At 44.2% G+C, this 20,186-nt stretch overlaps 1 protein-coding gene across 1 annotated transcript in view; it reads right to left on the bottom strand.

Moving 5' to 3' along the window:
* The window catches only part of ahr1b (aryl hydrocarbon receptor 1b), a 79,535-nt gene that overhangs the window by 24,615 nt on the left and 34,734 nt on the right, over positions 1-20,186 (bottom strand). Inside the window, exons 3-4 of the mRNA XM_048234897.1 lie at positions 18,047-18,162; positions 3,385-3,474 (exon numbers count right to left, since the gene is read on the bottom strand). Coding sequence (XP_048090854.1) covers positions 3,385-3,474; positions 18,047-18,162 — 206 coding nt within the window. The remainder of the gene's footprint in view (positions 1-3,384; positions 3,475-18,046; positions 18,163-20,186) is intronic.

Raw genomic sequence — 20,186 nt, 5'->3', positions numbered from 1 at the left:
CTGGCTCTAATCTGGCCCTGGTCTGGCTCTGATCTGGCCGGTTTAATTAACCTGAATCTGTCCATTACGTGTAAGCCTGCCTGTTAGCTCATAGCCTACAGCAGGGTCGAGCGGCTCACGGACTAGCTGTCTTTCAGAGGGCCTGCAGTTTGTCAGTCTGACAGCACTTCCAGAATAATATATCATGAACAATTACATAGCGATAGCAGCGGTCAAAACCATCCATCATTATGCCACAGGACCTCTCTTTGTATACTGTTGCTAAGAGAGATGATAAACACAGGGCCTGCTAACATACAATACTGGTCATGTCTCTTGATGACCAATAATACCGAACGACTCTTCAACATGGCTAAGTAGGGTGGTGGTAGCATAGTGGCTAAGGAGCTGGGATACCATGCAGTACCTTGAAAAGTTGTGGATTCAATTCCCATAGTAGTCCGATAAGTTGTGGGTTCAATTCCCAGCTGCTACTGTTGTGCCCTTGAGCAAGGCTCTTAACCCTTAGTCCCTCTGGGGACACTGACCCTTGTAATAATTTACATATATAATTCGTTTTGGATAAAACTGTCCTAAAACTGACCCAACTTCAATACTCAATTAAATAATTGTTGATCAGTTCAACATAGACCCCTGAAAAATTCTTTCAGCTATGTGGAATCCCACACATCCTTCCTTCTGGATCAGGCCACTGTATGCAAACACACGACATTAATACAAATACAAACACTGCTGCTAAGTCCTGCTAATCATACGCAAGCCCAGAGGCCCGGTCAACCTGCAGGGCACACACACACACACACACACACAAATACACACACTCACACACACACACACACACACACACACACACATACACAGGGCGAGTTACACAGGCTAAACATAGAGGCTTTGGATTGGAACTGCTCAACCAACTGCCCTTGGGCCTTATCAAACTCTTATCCTGTGGAAATCCTCAGGTGAGCTGAGAAATGTCTAAGTTTGGCCTCGATAGGAGCCCAGAGGCTCGGCCAGGACGAACAGATGGGGGTCTGGGAGTGGCCACATCTCAACCTGACTGACAGATTATTCATTATGCAATTAACAATTCCAGACTTTATCCAAACTGATTTTCTTTTTCTTAAAGACCAAGGGCCTTTAGGCCATTGGATATAGTTAGACTTAAAAGAACACTCCAGCTTTTTGGGAAATGAGCTTATTTGCCGTCTACCCCAGAGTTAGATGAGAGCAGAGGCGCAGGAGGCACGGGGGACGTGGGGGATATGTCCCACGCAGTGCTGAAGAGATGGCCGTCGTCCCCCTCACTTTTGATAAGGAAAAAAAGCCTTATAGGTACGCTAAATAAATAATAACATATAGGATTTGCGCTAACTGTAAAACTCCCCATTAACAGCATCACATCACTAACCACAGCCATCTAGAGTACTGTAAGACTGCACAATCTCATATTCACTCTGTTGGATATCGGAAGCCAGTTTGTCTACTAACAATCATAAAATAATCCAGGCTACTTGCTTAGCATAAATCATTTATCATCATCTTTATTTGAGGCAGGCTGGTATTGGAGGCAGGCTTTTTTAAATATGACTAACCTGCATTTAGACATGCATTTCGTTTGGAGAGGCATGCATACCGGTAGGCTATCAAAAGCATTTTCGGTTTGGTTTGGGATTTAATTTACTTTTGGACTGTTGAATTATATTGCTAAATGTTGGGACTGATGGGCACTGAAATCTGGGAGATATTTGATGGTTCACTGTTAAGTTTCATGCAGTTGAAAAAAGTGTCGGGGATTTCCACTGCTGTTTATTCTTGAGACAAGGCAGCCCTTCATTGAATAGGGGTTGTGCTGTAATGGAAACCTTTTGCGTAGACAAGTAGCCTAAATTTAGTTATTGTTTAATTATGCATGATTTAGTATTTTTTTTTTTAAATAAAATTCGTAGGCTGGAATGCCTTGAGTCGCAACAATTGTGTTTAGGCTAATAGGCTTCAGCCTCTGGCAATTAGATCGAAAGGGGCGGCAAGAGAATGAGCTTGAGAACGTTTGTTGGAGACCCATGGTAGGTAAACGACTTTTCTTTGCCAACAGTAGGTTATTAATCCAACCAACATAATACAATACAATACAACATATAATAAAATATTAAGAAGAGGTTATTTCATTGACCTAAATCGAACAATGTCTTCTAGTGGACTAATGGCATTTGTTGGTATGGTAGGCAATTGTTACCCCGTCTTGTATGGGAACCTGCCTTTATTTGTCCTGCTATAAATAGAATCAATCCCGGGCATAATTTGAGGATTTATGGTAGCCTAGTGCTCAACTTCTCCTGCTCAACATGACGTTAGCTGTTATGTTTATGATAACAAACTCAACTAGCCTATAGGCCTACTTATCAACTCGTTTTCACTAGCCTAAAATACAAGTCTATCAACGTTTTTGTTCTAAGACATTTATTTCAAACCTTCGTTCATAGTGCATAGCGTTCTTATGCGTTCAGTGTGGGGTATAAACAAGCTGAGAATTTAGCGGTGTCACGTCACGTCTGCCTGTCACAGACGTGGGGAGCTCTTTGAAGCTTGGGATAGTGTGATACAGTCACTACAGTAACAGTATTTTATTTTACTTCTTATGTACATTTTTTTTTTCAATTTTATAAATGCTTGGTTTAAATGCTGTTGGAACAAATAGTTGATTATAAAGGCAACTTTCTGTTGCAATTTTCTGTGTGTTCTGGACTGGTAACTTGTTAAACCAACACTTGTTAAGTTCTAACGTTGCATAAATATTAACTGCAAACACACAGTGGAGAGTTGATTTGGTTTATACCAGACAATTTAAGTAGGCCTAACTAGGCTATTTGATCATGTAGTCTATGTTTGGATCATATGCATGATGATTCATTCATGGCTTCATAAAACATCAACATCCCATGTTGCTTTTTTCTACCATTGGCCCAAGTAGTGACCAGTATTCTACAATTGGCCCAAGTAGTGAAAACAATTGTTTGAAAACAATCAATGGTATTATCTTAATATTCTGGCAAGTTTAAAATATGATGGTCGAAAGTGGGCCAGAGGTGGTGAATCCGATATCTGGAAATCTGATCTCACTATGGGTTTGTGTTCACAATTTGGTCCCCCTCACTTTCAAAATATCTCCTGCGCCCCTGGATGAGAGGATACACACCCTTTTCTTCTCTGTGTGTGCCATTACCTAATCTGACAATGTTAGCCTAGCTTAGCATAATTACTGGAAGTGGGTTACACCAATTAGCCTATAGCTAAATAGGAGCTATAGGCTAACTGGTGTAGCCTTTTTCCAGAGGCTGAGGCTGTGGATGGCCAGTGGTAGTGAATCCCAGAAGCAGCTCAACTCACCTGATGGAAGCCCAGGTAGTCTTGAATTGTGTGTGAGGAGTAGAAAATAATCCCCTCTGCTGTGGTGACCAACACAAACCCATTGAGAGCCTAGGAGAGAAAGCCAGTAAGACAGATACAAAGAGAGAGAGAGAGAAAGAGATATAGTTAAATCATTAAAACTATACATAGACACACATAGTATAACTACTAAAGAAAACTCTGCATAAATGTTTGACTCGCTTCTTCCTAAAATTGAGAAAATAACACAGACCTGAAAAGGTAAAATTATTAAAAAAAGAAACTATATTAGGGACTACAACAGAGACTTTGACGGGACACAGTACTCAAAGAATCCTCCATAGAAAAGCATGGGGTTAGTTCTTAATGCCAATATGGCAGTTGTCTGCACATCCACCCGCCTCTTCCTGTATGCCTCCTCATTCACTTGAATGGGAAAATAGTTGCCTGATAACTGCCCAAAGTGTGTTACCAAGATGGCCGCCAAGTAGGGGGACATGTGTGACAGATGTAAAATATATTTACTTTTAAAATATTTTAATCGGTAACCAATCAGCATTTAGAAATAGCATAGAAGAAGTGTGGAGTAGATCTGCACCGGAAGTTGGAGGGAGAGTGAGAGTTACGTGAAGAGGACAGAGAAAAGCGGTAACGTGTGAATGGCTGCGATATGAGAAGGAGATAATTAAGAAGAACGGTGTTAATGTTCAGTATAGTGAAGTTTAAGTTAGTAGCGCAAAGTTCTGTTTGCCTCCTGGCTTTTGGAGTGTGTAGCCTACGTGCGAGAGTGAGGCTCAGTGGTGAAGTAACCTAATTTTGTGTCATTTGCCAGCAACTATATTGCTTTGTTTATTTTTGCTTCTGTGGAATAGCTCCTGCTAGAACTGAAACAAAGGATTTTTGCTATTTGTTTTGCTACTTTGTTAACGGCTACGGACTGTGTAAAGAAGAGGAAGTTAATCTAATTATTTTTGTTAAACCATACAGACTGAATTACAAGGAGCTCATTTGAACACTTTCGTTTTGAATTGGGTATTTTGGACTGAGACATTTTATGCCCAAAGCAGTACATCGGTGATTGTAACACATTATCTTTGTTATTATGGCAAATGTTATTGTACAATTTTGCTAAGAACTGTTAGTAGGCTACTTCAAGGTTGAAAAGCATGTTCTGACATTTGTGACATTGAACTGAAGGGTTTCATATTGAATTCATTGAACATTAAGAATAGCATTATTTGAGCGCTCAGTCTCTAAAAGTTGGCCAACCGTTTTGTGTGTCATAAATTTGTCAAGAGTAAGGGGTAAACTCATTGATTGTTTTGATTGACAAAATATTTTATTTCATTGTATCTTATCTAATATTTTTTTTTACAAGTGCAATAGTATAATAAACCAGCACTTATTTTCTTCTTTTCAAATACTGTTTCTGCTGGGAAGTTCTTCATTTTGATTTCAGGTAATCTTCTCTGGAGTAGGGACGTCTCATTCTCTGCTGTCAGAATAGTGTAGTTTGGGGAAAACACAGGGTAAGTGACACTTTACAAACCCACACTTGAACGTAACATGAACGTGTTATGCTCTTTAGGTCATCACTGTGACACACTGAAATCCTGAAGCCTAAATTATTCTATTCATCTAGTGAAAGCAGCATAGGTCTGAGGCGAATTGACTTGGGGGTTAGGGACACAGATCTTGTAATTTCCAGTCATCCAGGGAACAGGTGTAACCCTTACTATGCGGATGTAGATTCCGTTCGCTACACATGCCCATAAGGACTATGAATTCCCTCTGTTCTACACTTGGGATGGGCATATTTACTTCCTCCTCCTCCTCTATATCTGAATAGACCAAATACATTCAATCTGATTTCTGAGGATCTAAGAGGAAAGCAAACAAGCCCAGACTACCAGAGCCAAACGACAAACACATGCAAGTGGCCCAGGGCGGAGGGACAGGTCACCAAAACAGTTCGGACAGGGAGCGGGGTGACACAGCTGTCACGCTGGAGTCTTTCAGTGTCTCTGATGCCCGTCCATGAGTGACGGGTTAGCAGAGCAGCCACACACATGCAGCAACACACACACACACACACACAATATTTTTCTTCTGCCCATGCTGTCCTTGGGTGCTGGATGTAAATGTGGTCGACAGTGGGTGTATGTGTGGCTCTGTCCAGGTAAGTTCCAATTTCTTTGTACTCGTCAAACTTCCAGGGCACTAGCTGCGGACTAGACTCTGAGTGACGAGTTCAAGTGGACTAGAAAGTCTAAGAACAAGGCGCATGTCCGTGGTGTCAGCAGAATTCTGTGTGTGTTTGTCTGCAAGTGAGTATGATCGAACAACATGCAGGTAAATGACACTAAATGTATGCTGTACTGTATACTGACTGTGACAATTCCCTACAGTTCATATTGAATATAATGGCTGATTAAATGCATGTATTTAATGCATTCAGCATTTTTGAGGGAACAAAACAGTCTCTTTCTCTTTCTCTCTCTTGATCTGTATTTGCTCTCAAATACATTCAGTGTATTTCAGACACGAGACCTAGCAAAATAAAGGCAAACTCTTCACACAGAACCTACCAAGGACACCAGGGGTGAACTCCACCCTTCCTCCCCCTCAGGCAGTCTAGCACACAGGGACAGTCCTCCGCAGCCATGTGGTCATATCTGCAGTGTTTGCGATGTTGGCCCAAAATTGCCAAGAGACAACACAAGCTGCTCTCCTGCCACCACCTCAGGCTTTAAACTGTCAGGGTTTCATGGATATTTCAGTGACAGCTATATTTGGTGTCTCCTGTGCCAGTTTCAGGGAGAGAGTGTGTTTGTGTTGGCATACGGATGTGCCCTCCTGGGCCTCTCTGTTGCAGCTTACAGAAACAAAGCCCAGCTTTGTCATGGACTGTTAAGGGCACGTTCCTGCGTCTTTTGCCATTCTCATTTAGCTCCCTCTGAAGTTAGCCTGCCTGCCGTTACAGTAACACAATGTAGGACTGCCTGTTCTTTGTCGATTTTAACATACTGTTGACCCATTTAGCGCTTAGGGGGTACCCAATTAGTCTAGAACCGACAAAAAAAAGGTTGTGCTCTTATTCGCGGCATTCCAAACCAGCACCAACAAAGCCAGAAAGTCCATTCTCCATAATGTTAGTCAGTATGGCATCAAAATGAGTTCGAAACCATTATTCTGAGGTATAAGAACTACATTGTGTTACTTTTAAACATTCATTTGGATTAATTGACTCCTGACTCCTGACATGCAGCCGTCCTACCACATGCTCGCTGGACCCTATACCTACGAGCCTACTTCAGTCCATCAACCCGACCATCGCTCCAGCTATCACACATGTGATCAATGCCTCGCTAACCTCCGGCACATTTCCAACAGCGTTCAAAATGGCCCGGGTAACACCGTTACTTAAGAAAGCTTCTCTCAACCCTGCTCAAGTCACTACCGCCCTGTCTCACTACTGCCTTTCCTATCCAAAGGCATTGAACGAGCAGTCTCCAAACAGGTCTCTGACTTCCTTTCACAGAACAACCTTCTGGATCCAAATCAGTCTGGGTTCAAAGCGGCCACTCTACGAAAACGGCTCTGCTGTCTGTAACAGAAGCCTTAAAAGAAGCCAGGGCGACATTTCGGTCATCAGTACTCATTCTGCTTGACTTATCGGCTGCCTTTGACACGGTTAATCACTGTATCCTTCTCTATACTCGCTGACATGGGAATCTCGGTTCTGCTCTCTCCTGGTTTGAATCCTACCTCACAGGACGCTCGTTTAGCCTTATCATGGCTTGGTCAGCTATCCGCACCTCACCATCTCACCACAGGGGTCCCCAGGGCTCAGTGCTGGGCCCCTCCTCTTTGCTATCTACACCACCTCCTTGGGACAGATTATCCGTTAGACGGCTTCTCCTTACCACTGCTATGCAGGCGACACACAGCTCTATCTGTCCTTTCCACCTGGCGACCCCTGGTTTCAGCACGGATCTCGGATTGCCTTTTCAGACATAGCTACATGGATGAAGGCACACCACCTCCAGCTGAACCTCTCAAAGACTGAACTGCTGGTCATCCCAGCTAAACCTACCATACACCACGACATCAACATCAAATCTGACTCCCTGTCTGTTTCACCGACCAGGACTGCAAGAAATCTAGGAGTTGTTCTTGACAACCAACTAAACTTCTCAGATCATGTTGCCTCAGTAAGCCGGTCATGCCGTTTTGCACTCTACAACATAACGGAAAATCAGGACTTACTTGACTCAAGATGCTACCCAACTTCTGGTTCAGGCAATAGTCATCTCCGCATTTCGACTACTGCAATGCCCTCCTGACAGGTCTCCCAGCCTGCGCAGTGAAACCACTTCAGATGATCCAGAGCAGCGGGCGGGCGCCTGGTCTACAACCAACCCAAAGGGCACATGTTACCCGCTGCTCATCCAGCTGCACTGGCTACCTATATGCCCGCATCAAATTCAAGTCTCTAACGCTTGCCTACAAAGTAGTCTCCGGTTCTGCTCCCACCTACTTGAATGCCCTCATACAGACTTACACTACCTCCAGACGCTGCGCCCTCTGACTAAGACGCCTAGCTCTACCACCGTGCGCTCAAGCCAATCCAAACTTTTCTCATCTGTTGTTCCTCGTTGGTGGAACACACTGCCAGTTCCTACAAGGGCAGGGACATCCTTTCCACTTTCAAAAAACTCCTGAAGACCCAGCTCTTTAGAGAACATCTACTCTCATAGCAACACTTACAACAAGTCTTACTGATCCTAGCACTCACCAGCCGTTTTAAACTGACAAGTAACTGTTAAAATCAGCATTCACCGACGCACTTATTCTTACTGTACTCTTATGTTTTTTTTGAACTGTCCTAAAATTGTGAGAATTGTTCTAAAACTTACTGTTTACCATGTTGTTAGTCGCTTTGGTTAAAAAGCGTCAGCCAAATGTAATGTAATGTAATGTAATGTAATGTAATTGATGCTTTGAAGATGTACCAAGATAGGGGAGGTCAGACCCCACAACATGCCTTACAAGAGACGCGTCTCCCTTATTTTTGGGAGCGGGCAATTTTTCTGCCCACTGATGTGTAAACAGCGGGCGCATTTTCAAGAGTGTCTGTCAAACCTGGCTACGCGCGGCGAGGGAACGGGGCCGACAAGGAGTGACATGGAGGCGTAAAACAGGCCAGAATGCAGCCACGGGGCGCGGAGGAGCCCTGGCCAGCTCGCCATGATGCGTCACACCGACCGCGAGCACAACGGGAGCGGGAGGATCACCGATACAACCCCAACAGATGCGGGCTCTGAGTCGTGACTCACACCTTGTTATTTTTTCAGCTCTCCTCAAGGCAGGGGAGTGAGAGAAGGACGGAGAGAAGGACGGAGAGATGGAAGAAGAAGAGAAAGAATAAGAAAAAGGAGGAGTGCTGTTTTCTATTTTAACCCTATTGTGTGTGTGTGTGTGTGTGTGTGTTGTCCTGAGCAGCTGGCTGGTCAGTGAGGTCAGTGAGGCCTCATTGATGTTTTCATGGCCTCTCTGGGAGCGAGCACGCTTTTGCTTTTCCACTCCCTCACACACACACACACACACACACACACACACACACACACACACACACACAGAGACACATACACATCCATCATGCCCCACTCATGGGCCTGATTCATACACTCATCCTGACCTCCACACTCTGCATACACATTCCAAATATACTCATCTCGCATACTCATCCTAAATGATTCCACTAAAAACAGTGAAATGTTTGCATACTTATTATCCTAACCATGCTTATTTTGCACACTCATTTCTTATTGTCATGTCTGTACTGAACACATATGTTCAGTGTTTAGTGCAGTTTGCTCTATTTCCTGCCAGCCCCTTGACATCATTACAATTATTTTACACTAACACAACACAATGAGTGAGAAGAAAAATAAATCAGCATGAATGAAAAGAAGTGTTTCACCAAGCGTGAAACAAAGTGGCTAAATATATACAGAACATTGCATGTTTGAGTTGAACTCGGAGCTTGGCTTCAGAGCAACGCTGGAACTGAACTGGTGAATTCAACTCAGATGTACATTAGCTGCCAACTCAAGCGTGACCAATGTTGATGTACAACTGATGTCGCTGCCCTGGGGGTGATGTCTTTATTATTCCTCGCTCCATCTTCACACTATCGCCCCCTCCACCTCTCTCTCCCCCTCCATCCATCCCTCCATCCTTCACTCCCTCTCTCTTTTTCCCTCCATCCTTCACTCCCCCTCCATTGTTCCCACCCTCCTCTCTCTCCATCCCCTTCCTACTCTCTCTCCCCCTCCTTTCATCTCTCCATCCTTCCCTCCCTTCTCTCTCTCTATTTCTTTCTCCCTCCATCTTTCCTGTCCATCCTTCTCTTTCTCCATTCATCCATCCATCCTCCCTCTTCTCTTCAGTTCTCTCTAGTCTTCCATCTTTTGTTTGGCCCACAGCAGAGGCAGTGAGAGAGAGAGAGAGAGTAGCAGAGAGAGAGAGAGAGAGAGAGAGAGAGAGAGAAAAGAAAGAGAGAGAAAGAGAGAGAGAGAAAAGCAGAGGCGTTTCCAGCCACTCGTACTTGGTAATCCTCCGCACTGGTTTGGACTCGAGCGCAGTCCAACGAAACACAAACCACATCATGTGAGCTTGCCTGCGTCCAGTTTCCACATACTGCAAGGACATGTATGAACTCAATCATGCACTGCCAGCCCTTTGGGTGCTCTGGGATCAGCTATGTGGACCTTGACATTCAGCCAGCCTAGCCTGAGCTCTGACCAAAAACATAGAGATGTGTGTGTATGTGTATGCGTGTGTGTTTGTGTGTGTGTGCCAGATCACTGCTGCCCAGGCTGTTGTTATGTTTCTGGCAGTACAGTTATGAGAGTGTGGAGTGTTTGGTTCAGGAAGAATGGCTTTTGGTTTCCATGCTGGGAGTGGTAGTCCCCCTGGAGTTCATCTGTTTTGACTGGTTTTAGTTTAAACATACTGTAGGTTACATCACATAGAGATGGACTGGCTTGTTTTAGTTTAAATATACCGTAGGTTACATTACATAGAGATGGACTGGCTTGCTTCAGTTTAAAGACACCGCACTTTACATCACATAAAGATGGACTGGCTTGTTTTAGTTTAAACACACTGCACATTACATCACATAGAGATGGACTGGCTTGTTTTAGTTTAAACATAGGTTCCATCACATGTAGACATACTGTACCTGCCAACATTTGGCTTTTAAACTAGGTGGCAGGGAAGGGAGGGAGGGGTATATATGACTAATAATTTGAGTTTCGAAATGTACACAGGTAGTCATGTTGGTCATTCTTTTATCTGACTGAAAGCGGTATGCTGCATGCCAATTTATGGAGCCTATAATACAATCTTGAGCTGTGTTAGTTTACAGTTTTTCTCAGTTGCTTTGGCACATTTCTCAGATAAGAATTGCAATTCACAAAACTGTTTGCCAAACTCCACATCTTATCATCGTATCACTTGTGTGGACATCATTGAAGCAGTTTCTCCCCATATTGAACAAAAAGCAATGCTTTCGTACATCCATGCAACTGATTTTGTACAAATGTTGCTGTTTTTTAAAAAAAGAAAATTCAATGGCTAATGTCATGTTGGTCAAAATGCACTATACTGATTCCCTGCTGAATAGTCCTACCCCATAAAACAAATTCGCCTTATTTCATTGCTTGTGTCATTACATGCAAATGTGTTGAACTAGCTGTCATAACTAGTTGTCATAGTCTGTTTATATGTGATCTGAACATCAGACAGGAATGGCAGGATAGAAAGATGTACCGTGGTGCACAGCTCTGACCAAGGGTTGTTTTATGGTACATTAGTCATTTTTAATGTGCACAATGCTATAAAAGCCTTGCTTTTCTTTATACAGTACACACTTATGAAACACATCCACTGTTTTGCAATCAACCCCCTCCACACACAATAATGTGTAACCTTGTAGTTTTAAAATAGAAAATAGTGCTGCCTTCCACATTGTTCAATAGAAAATACTAAAAGAGTAAACTGTCACATTGACAACAAGACAGAACAGTTTGATTATCTTGACATAAACAATGGCATCATGACTTGTCATTTTGATTGCACTGACCGTTTCATTGGCATAAATATTTGTTTGAGGCATAAACTAAGCATTTTGAGCAAGATGCGCACTTTTGCAGGTTATCCACTATGCAGTGCAGTTCTGCCGACAAAAAGTAGATGCTTATGTATCAACAAACACCCAATACAATTTCACATCAGTTGGCTAGTTATATTTTGAGCATTCAACTAGCCTGTAAACATGGTCAGTGACACCATATGCCATGTATGCATGCTATAAGGTCTGTGAGCTGTTTAACACTAGCCTTGTGTGACCATCCTGATCTTGCGAGCTCCATTTTTCCACTCGCAGATCAGTCTGGCTTCTTGCGATGGAGAAAATTTGGAGCCGCTCACCAAACGAATGGCTAATCAGCGTTGGTTTTAAGGCGGGTTTAGGTTAAGGGTAGCCTTTTGTGGTTGTATTTTCGTCGATGCTCTGTTAGTACGTGTGTTTTTTAAAACACAATATATATACTCCACATCATGTTTTTCCCCTTCCTGCTGTCTGAGTGCAGGAACATTCAGGAGGTTCCTTGCCCTACCATAGTCCCCTGAAGGACCCCTGCGGCTCTTAAGAGTCCCCCTTTCAGCAATATCACACACACACAAACACACACACTTCTAAGAACCCATCCCGCCTCACCCTCTCCTAGTATCCTATCTATCTCAGCGCCCACATTGTATACAAACACACACACAGGCTGGAGTGGTTCTCTGTTGCTCTGTATAATATTTAGGCTCATTTGTCTGCAGAACAGCACACACATACAACCACCACCCCCACCCACCCACCCCCACACACACACACACACACACACACACACACACACACACACACACACGTCTCTCTCTCGGGGCCTGAGCCTAGGCCAGGCTCCTCCACAGAACCATCAGAGATGCATTTTTAATACTTCACGGGTCTGTGGCCTAACACCTGTCCGGCTGGCTGGACCCAACACCAGAGGGAGAAAGAGAGAGCGCGAGAGAGAGAGAAAGAGAGAGAGTGAGAGAGAGAAAGAGAGAGAGAGTGAGAGAGAGGGAGTGAGAGAGAGAGGCAGAGAGAGCGAGAGAGAGAGGGAGAAAAAGAGGGAGAGAGAGAGAGAGAGAGGGAGAGAGAGAGAGAGAGAGAGCGAGAGAGAGAGGGAGAAAGAGAGGGAGAGAGAGAGAGAGAAGGAGAGAGCGAGGGAGAGAGAGGAGCGGCCACATGTGGTCTTTACACACACACACACACACATACACACACAAACACAGGGTTAGAGATGAATTGTCCTCCCAGACCCACACACACTCACACATGTTCAGCTGTTTGCCAAACTCTTGATCGGGTTGGCATGTACTCACAGCTTTTCATGCCATGTCACATAGTATCTCCAACAAAGAGAGAAGATAACTGGAGAATTACCAAAGAAATCAAACTTGAAATATGATATAATACTAATGATACAGCCCATCTAATACAGTATATAAATAATGTATATCACTAAATAATGGACCGTCTGAGTCCTCTTTAGAATTTGATGATTCTTTGTTGGCCTGCAGGACATATGGCCGCTGAGGTATATGGGGAATATCAGAGAATCCTTCCTTGGGCTGGTTTTATCCTTCTAGTCAATAATGCATACGCTCACAGCCACTCTATAATTCATAGCAGAGAGTCTGAAATGGAACACATAAAGACAAGCAGGCCCAGGCCCAAATAGCTTCTCTTCATCTCTCGTCTCCTCTCCCCTGGCCTCCTCTTTGCCCAGCTTGTCCTGTCCTCTCCTCTTGCCCACTCTCTGCCCAGCCTCTTCTCTCTTCTCATCTCCAGTCCTGTCCTCTCGTCTCCTTTTTGCCCTACCTCTCCTCTCCTCACCTTTCCTCTCCTCTCTGGAGGATGCAGTCTTGGTAGATGCCCAGGAATCCTCATCTCTTCTTTTCTCAGATCTCTTATTCTTTCTGTCTCCCTGCCTCTCACTATCACTTCCTCTCTTTCTCCCATCCTCTCTCTCCCTCTCTTCTTTCTCTGCTTCTCTCAACACTCTCTTTCTCTTCCCCTCACCTTTCTGCTTCTCTCTCTCCATTTCTTCCATTCCCCTCTCTCTATCCCTCTCTCCCTCCCTGCTCTGACTCTCCTTCCTCTCTCATTCTTCAACTCCCCTCTCTCTCTCTCACTCTTTTTATGTGGAGAGCCTAGAGGAAGGACTCTTTCATTCGTTGTTGACATTGTCCTTGATGGCACAATAGAGAAGGCTTTGGGAGACACACACACATTTTAGACACATATGCCAAAGCCTGTAGGAGCATCTCCTTTGCTCTAATTAAGGCCTTTCAGCATTGATGGGAGATGTGGTGTGTGTGTGTGTGTGTGTGTGTGTGTGTGTGTGTGTGTGTGTGTGTGTGTGTGTGTGTGTGTGTGTGTGTGTGTGTGTGTGTGTGTGTGTGTGTGTGGTGAACATGAGAAGATCACTGTTGTAGGGCTGGTGAGGCCTCAGATCCATAAATGTATACCCATCCAAAATGATTAACATCACCAGAGGTCTTTTCACAGAGCGAGGGAGCCAGAGAAAGAGAGATGGGGGGCAGGGCAAGACACAGTCTCACAATCTTAGTGCAGTCTTGATGCAGCACAGAGAGTAGAATAGAGTACTTAGAGTAGAGTAGAGTGGAGTACTTAAAGTAATATAGAGTGGAGTAGATTACAGTAGAATACTTAGAGTAAAGTGAAATAGAGTAGAGTAGAGTACTTAGAGTAGAGTAGAGAAGAATATTTAGAGTAAAGAGTGGAGTAGATTATAAAGTAGAGTAGAATAGAGTAGAGTACTTAGAGTAGAGTGGAATAGAGTAGAGTAGAGAAGAGTACTTTGAGTAAAGTACTTAGAGTAGAGTAGATTATTGTAGAATAAAGTAGTAAATAGAGTAGAACAGAGTAGAGTAGAGTACTTAGAGTGGAATAGAGTACTTGGAGTAAAGTTATTGTTACTGGTGTGAACAGGTGTTTAGAGTAGAGTAGAGTGAAGTAGAGCTTAGTCTCTTGTGTCTGCCAAATGAATCAATGTACTCTGGTGGGTAAAGTGCATAATCAAAGGGAAATAGGAAGAGGCAACTATGGCAGAGATTCACACAAAGAAGAGAGGACATGAACCGATTACTTCATGCTCCAAACAGTCGCCTTAAAGCAACCTGTCTGACCTGCTGACCTGAGTGAAGGTGTTCAGCAGTCTGGTAATCACAAAACAGAGAGGTCAGCACATAAACAACAAACAAAACCAGTAAAAAAACAAAAGTAAGTGTCATTACTGTTAATAAAACAAATGAATAAACTATATAAAGTCTATGTCAATAAACTGCACAGTCATCTACTGATGAGTGACATATGAATGTACTATTAGATGCGGAACATTCAGTGATGCTATACAGAGAAGGGCACTGCTGTTTACAATGTTGTGTTACACTGTGAGGACAGTGTCTGCTGAGGACATTGGATTGTGCAGGGATTGGATCAGTATGTGTGTGTGGGTGTCTTGCAGTGTCTGTATGTGTGTGTCTGTGTGTGTGTGACTGCCACTGAGTGTCCTTTTGTGTGTGTATGTGTGCAACTCTGTCTGTATGTGCCTCTAACTGTGTGTATGTGTGTGTGTGTGTGTACATGTGTGTGTGTTTTATGAGAGGCAGTGTGACTGGGGTGATCTGAGGATGTGACGGCGACGGGCCGTGTCTTCCCAACAGAAGCTCATAGGAGCCTGAGAGATCTCTCTCTGTTAGACAGGACAGCACAGGACCCCTACGGGCGTTCCAAGCTGCTGCCTGAACTAAAACACTAAAAATTGTCTGGAGTCAGACAGAGAGCCTTTGTGCAGGCAGACAGAGGGCTATGAGAACACAGGCCCCTGGGTCTGGGAGAACTATTCATCTCTAACCCTGTGTTTGTGTGTGTGTGTATGTGTGTGGGTTTGGCGGGACTATTCATCTCTAACCCTGTGTTTGTGTGTGTGTGTGTGTGTGTGTGGGTCTGGGAGGACTATTCATCTCTAACCCTGTGTGTGTGTGTGTGTGAGTGTGTGTGGGTCTGGGAGGACTATTCATCTCATGGCCAAGTGTGGCTGCAGCCTCGGATACCTCAGGGTGGTCCACCGAGTGTTAATGATGAATAAAAAACGCTGCACTGAAAACATATCTACTAGATTCAGTGTCACCCACATGAGTGGCCTCTCCTGTTCTGACACACAGGCTGCAGAGTCTGTATAAACACAACTCCTTAAATCGACCGGATCTGACATACAGAGGACACACAGGGACACACACACACACACACACACACACACAGATAAAGTTAGACATATACAGACACACAGATAAACACACACGCACACACAGACACATACAGCTAGACATACACAGACAGATGGAAAACACACACACACACACACACGCACAAACAAACAAACACACACACACACAGACACACACACACACACACACACACACACACAAACATGCATACACACTTGAGATCCACTTGAGCATTTTTAGACACATAGAGAAACATATACCGGCACATAACACACAACAAAGCAAAAAACACACACACAGTTCCCTGTTGGTGGAACAACCTAGCAAGTACTACCAGAGCCACGGTGTCCCTCTCTATCTTCAAGAAGCTCTTGAAGACCCAACTCTTCCGAGAGAATACCTCCTCTCCAAACACATCTAACAACCTAACACACCTAACATGTCCGTTACCATGCACTTCCTCTTCCTTCTTTTGTTCTACTTTCTTCTACCTCCTTCTCTTTCTACTACCAGCTCCTTTGACTACACTTCACCAGTACAGTACTTAAACTTTTGCACTCTCATCCTCTGGTCGTCTTTAGGTGTTTGTATAGTATTATTTATTGCTACTCATGGTCTCCTTTGCAATATAGCTTGAATGTTTGGATCAAAGTGTCTGCTGACTGAGTACGTCTAAATGAAAGAACTTTAGAAGACAGACAAACAGAAAACACACTCATTGGGAAACACACTCAGGACCACAATGGAAATAAGCCCTAGGGCTTTATTGCGTTAATGCGTTTGACAAATACTGTACAAAGACATTTGATTTATTTATTTATTCATTCACTTTGATGAGAAATGTATTTTGTACACTGCCATCTATAAAGAATTGCAATCAAATCAATCAATACATACCCTAATTTGTCAATCTCCCTCCTTAGCTTTTTTGTAAGATAGCCTTACCTGTCAATCACTTTGGGTCAACGTTGTTGTTTTAAATGTGCTATATAAATAAAGTGACTTCACTTGACTTGACAATCAAATCAATTAATCAATCAATCAATCAATCACACTGACAGATAAACACACATACACACAGCAGGCGGCACACAGAGGTCCTCACTGACACTAATCATAAGCTTCAGGTCAGGATGAGCTGAGACCTGAGCCAAATACCACAACAACAAGGTCCAACGTGTTAGAGAGAGGGCAAGGGGCAACAGGACTAGTGGATTAGTGTGTGTCTGTGTGCGTGTGTGTGTGTGTGTGTGTGTTAGAGAGAGTAGGATCGATGGATTAGGTGACCAATCTGCTTTGGGGTCAGGATAGGTTAAGATTTAACAGTGCTGGCCCCTTGACCTGGGAATCACAACCCTGTCTGAGACTTTTCTCAGAAAAATATACACACATACACACATACACGCATACACACGCACAAACACATGCACAAACACAAACAAACACACACAGATGTGTGTATAGCAGTGTGCATAATGGCAGCCCCTGAATATCCACTTTAGCAGTAAAATCTAATGATGACTTGTAGTATCCAGGATGTAAGACCTCTTAAATGAGCCGGGTGAGCGCCCTGTCCAGTGTCAGTGTGCATATGGGCATTGAGCACTATATCCAGTGGGAATTGAGCACTATATCCAGTGCACATGTGGGCACTGAGCACCCTGTCCAGTGCGCATGTGGGCACTGAGCACCCTGTCCAGTGTCAGTACGCATGTGGGCATTGAGCCTTAATCCTCACTGCTGACAAATACACTATTCTCCCTGAATACACTCTCCTTCCCCCAGCCGGTCAGTCTGTTGGAGCCCTGGGCAGGCAGCCAGATGTGCAGAGACTGCAGGTGGTGGGGGGGTAAGAGAGAGGGAGAGAGAGAGAGAGAAAGAGAGAGAGAGAGAAAGAGAGACATTCCTCTTTTCTTTTCTTCCAAACAGATATTGTATCTGCATCTTGTATCAGTTAACATATGTTTGCTTTGGTAACACAGCTTCACTGAATGATACCAATTAAGATCCACTGAATTGAATTGAATTGAGGGGGTTGGTTGAGAAGGGTGAGGAGAGAGAGAGGTAGTGATGCTCAAAAGGGACAAGTTGGAATATCAAAATGCTTTTATTTAAACATAATTTTCCAGCAGTGGTATCAAATGTTTTTACTGGAACACACACACACACACACACACACACACACACATACACACACACACATACACACAGAGAGAAAGATCCGAAATGACTGAAAACACACCTGGAGTAGTAATTCCCCCTCTGGTATCCATCTGTCCGTAAGACCCGTTGGCTTGTTGTTGTCATGGCTACTGCTGTTGCCTGTCAGACCTTTGCAATTGTGGTTCTTCAGAGCAACTGTAGAGAGAGAGAGAGAGAGAGGCAGGCTTTAGATCTGGAGAAATGTTTACAAAGCACTGCTGTGAATGTCAGAGTGCCTCACTCGCGCTACACCAAACACAGCGCTCAACGAGGGCTCCCGACTCGTTAACTATTCATACGCGAGCATCTTGAAAATGACCGCTGGAGAAACAGTGCAATCTCCCCGCCTGCTGCAGTGCCAGGCAGTCAGTGCCCATTAGTGGCACAACGACAATCTCAACTGAGGAACCAAAATGTCAGTGCCTTTATTTTTTTATTTAACCAGAGAGGGCACCAGAGACACAGACTTCCCAGAATCCTCTGCTTCCCCTGAGCATGCCCACTTTAGCAACGATGGCTCGCTCTCCCACTGGTCTACTGTGCTAATGGACTATCCCTGTGTGTGTGTGTGTGTGTGTGTGTGTGTGTGTGTGTGTGTGTGTGTGTGTGTGTGTGTGTGTGTGCCTGTGTGTGTGTGGATGTGTGTGGATGTGCAACCACAGCTAGTGTTGGTTTTTAAAGGCTACTGATGTGTTTGTAAATGTTCATTGCCCATGGAAAATGAACCAGGCGAGTTGAGTGACAGAGAGAAGGAAAGAGAGAGCAAGAGAGGGAGAGACAGGGAGAGAGGGAGACAGAAAGACAAAGGGAGAGAGATGGAGAGAGAGGGAGAAAGAGAGGGAGGGAGAGGGAGAGAGGGAGGAAGAGATAGAGAGAAAGGGAGAGAGAGGGAGAGAGACAGAGAGGGACAGAGCGTGAGAGAGAGAGGGAGAGAGATAAATGGAGAGACAGAGAGAGAGAGAGGGGGAGAGTGACAGAGAGAGGGACAGAGAGAGAGGGAGAGAGAATGAAAGAAAAGAAAGAAAGCAGATAGAGTTTTGAAGAGATGGAAAAAGGGGGCAGTGGAGGAGGAGAGAGAGAGAGAGAGGAGGAGGAGAGACAACTGAGCCTAGACATTCAGGCGGTGCAGAGCGTCAGAGACACTCGTTTGCTTCCTAGTTAGCTTCATCAGTGAGATTTTCACCCAATTTTCAGACCTGATGTGACCTCCCAGTATAACCAGTATAATGCATAGGCCTGTCTGTGGAGATGACCAAACCCACCCATCTCTACTCCTGCCAGCCATCATCATCATGTACATACACACACACAGACACACACACACAGCGCTGTGTTATTTTTTCAGCAGAGCCACAGGATGATAGCTTATGTAATGTGGTGGCCCAGAACATCCTGATGCAGAGAGAGCTTTAAAAAAAAGAATGAAAGGTACAGAACAAGGGCACAGCAACGCCAGCCAGCCAGGCCACCCTCACTGGTGTTCACACACACCTCTGAGTGGACACTGTGGCGCAACTGGCTACAGCGTCCATCCCACATACGGGCCCACGGGGACCTGGGTTGGAAGCCGACCCGGGTCATTTCCTCAACCCACCCCGCTTCCTGTCATATACATACATATGTATATGTATATGTATAAATATAAAGTTGAGAAAATATTACATTTAAAATAGAGTCCAACACCTCTGTCCTGCGCCCTTCCTCTGACCGGCCAGTAGGGGAGCTGTTCTCATCAGGGGCATCGCCAGCCGATTATGCCAGGGCTTCAGCCCCGTATGTTTTGAGTGTAGCCCCGAATGTATTTTGCAAAGTTGACTAACAAATATGAAACCATTATTCCGATCGTGCATTGAAACTTTGAGATGAGATGGACCTATTTATCAAACATACAAGCAGGACATGGGTATCCTCTCACTCTCCTTCATGCAGCAGATCTAACTTGAACATTACCTTACCATAAAACATAATTTGGAATGAAGGCGCACGAGAGAGAGGGACAGTCAGTTCCATGGTTGGGCATGAACTTGGGCATTGTTTGCATTTCCTATTTGGTATAAGAAATGTATAAGGATATCATAAAGGCTACAAGGACAAGGAGGTGGTGGAGTTATGCTGTTCTCGTCATTTCGGCTACAAGTTCAGGTTTGTTATCAGCCTGCCCTACACTCACTATAATAATA

The sequence above is a fragment of the Alosa alosa genome, chromosome 23, assembly GCF_017589495.1.
Source record: "Alosa alosa isolate M-15738 ecotype Scorff River chromosome 23, AALO_Geno_1.1, whole genome shotgun sequence".
NCBI lineage: Eukaryota > Metazoa > Chordata > Actinopteri > Clupeiformes > Clupeidae > Alosa > Alosa alosa.
The sequence above is the reverse complement of the archived record's forward strand: the minus strand, read 5'-3'. Positions and strand labels throughout refer to the sequence as shown.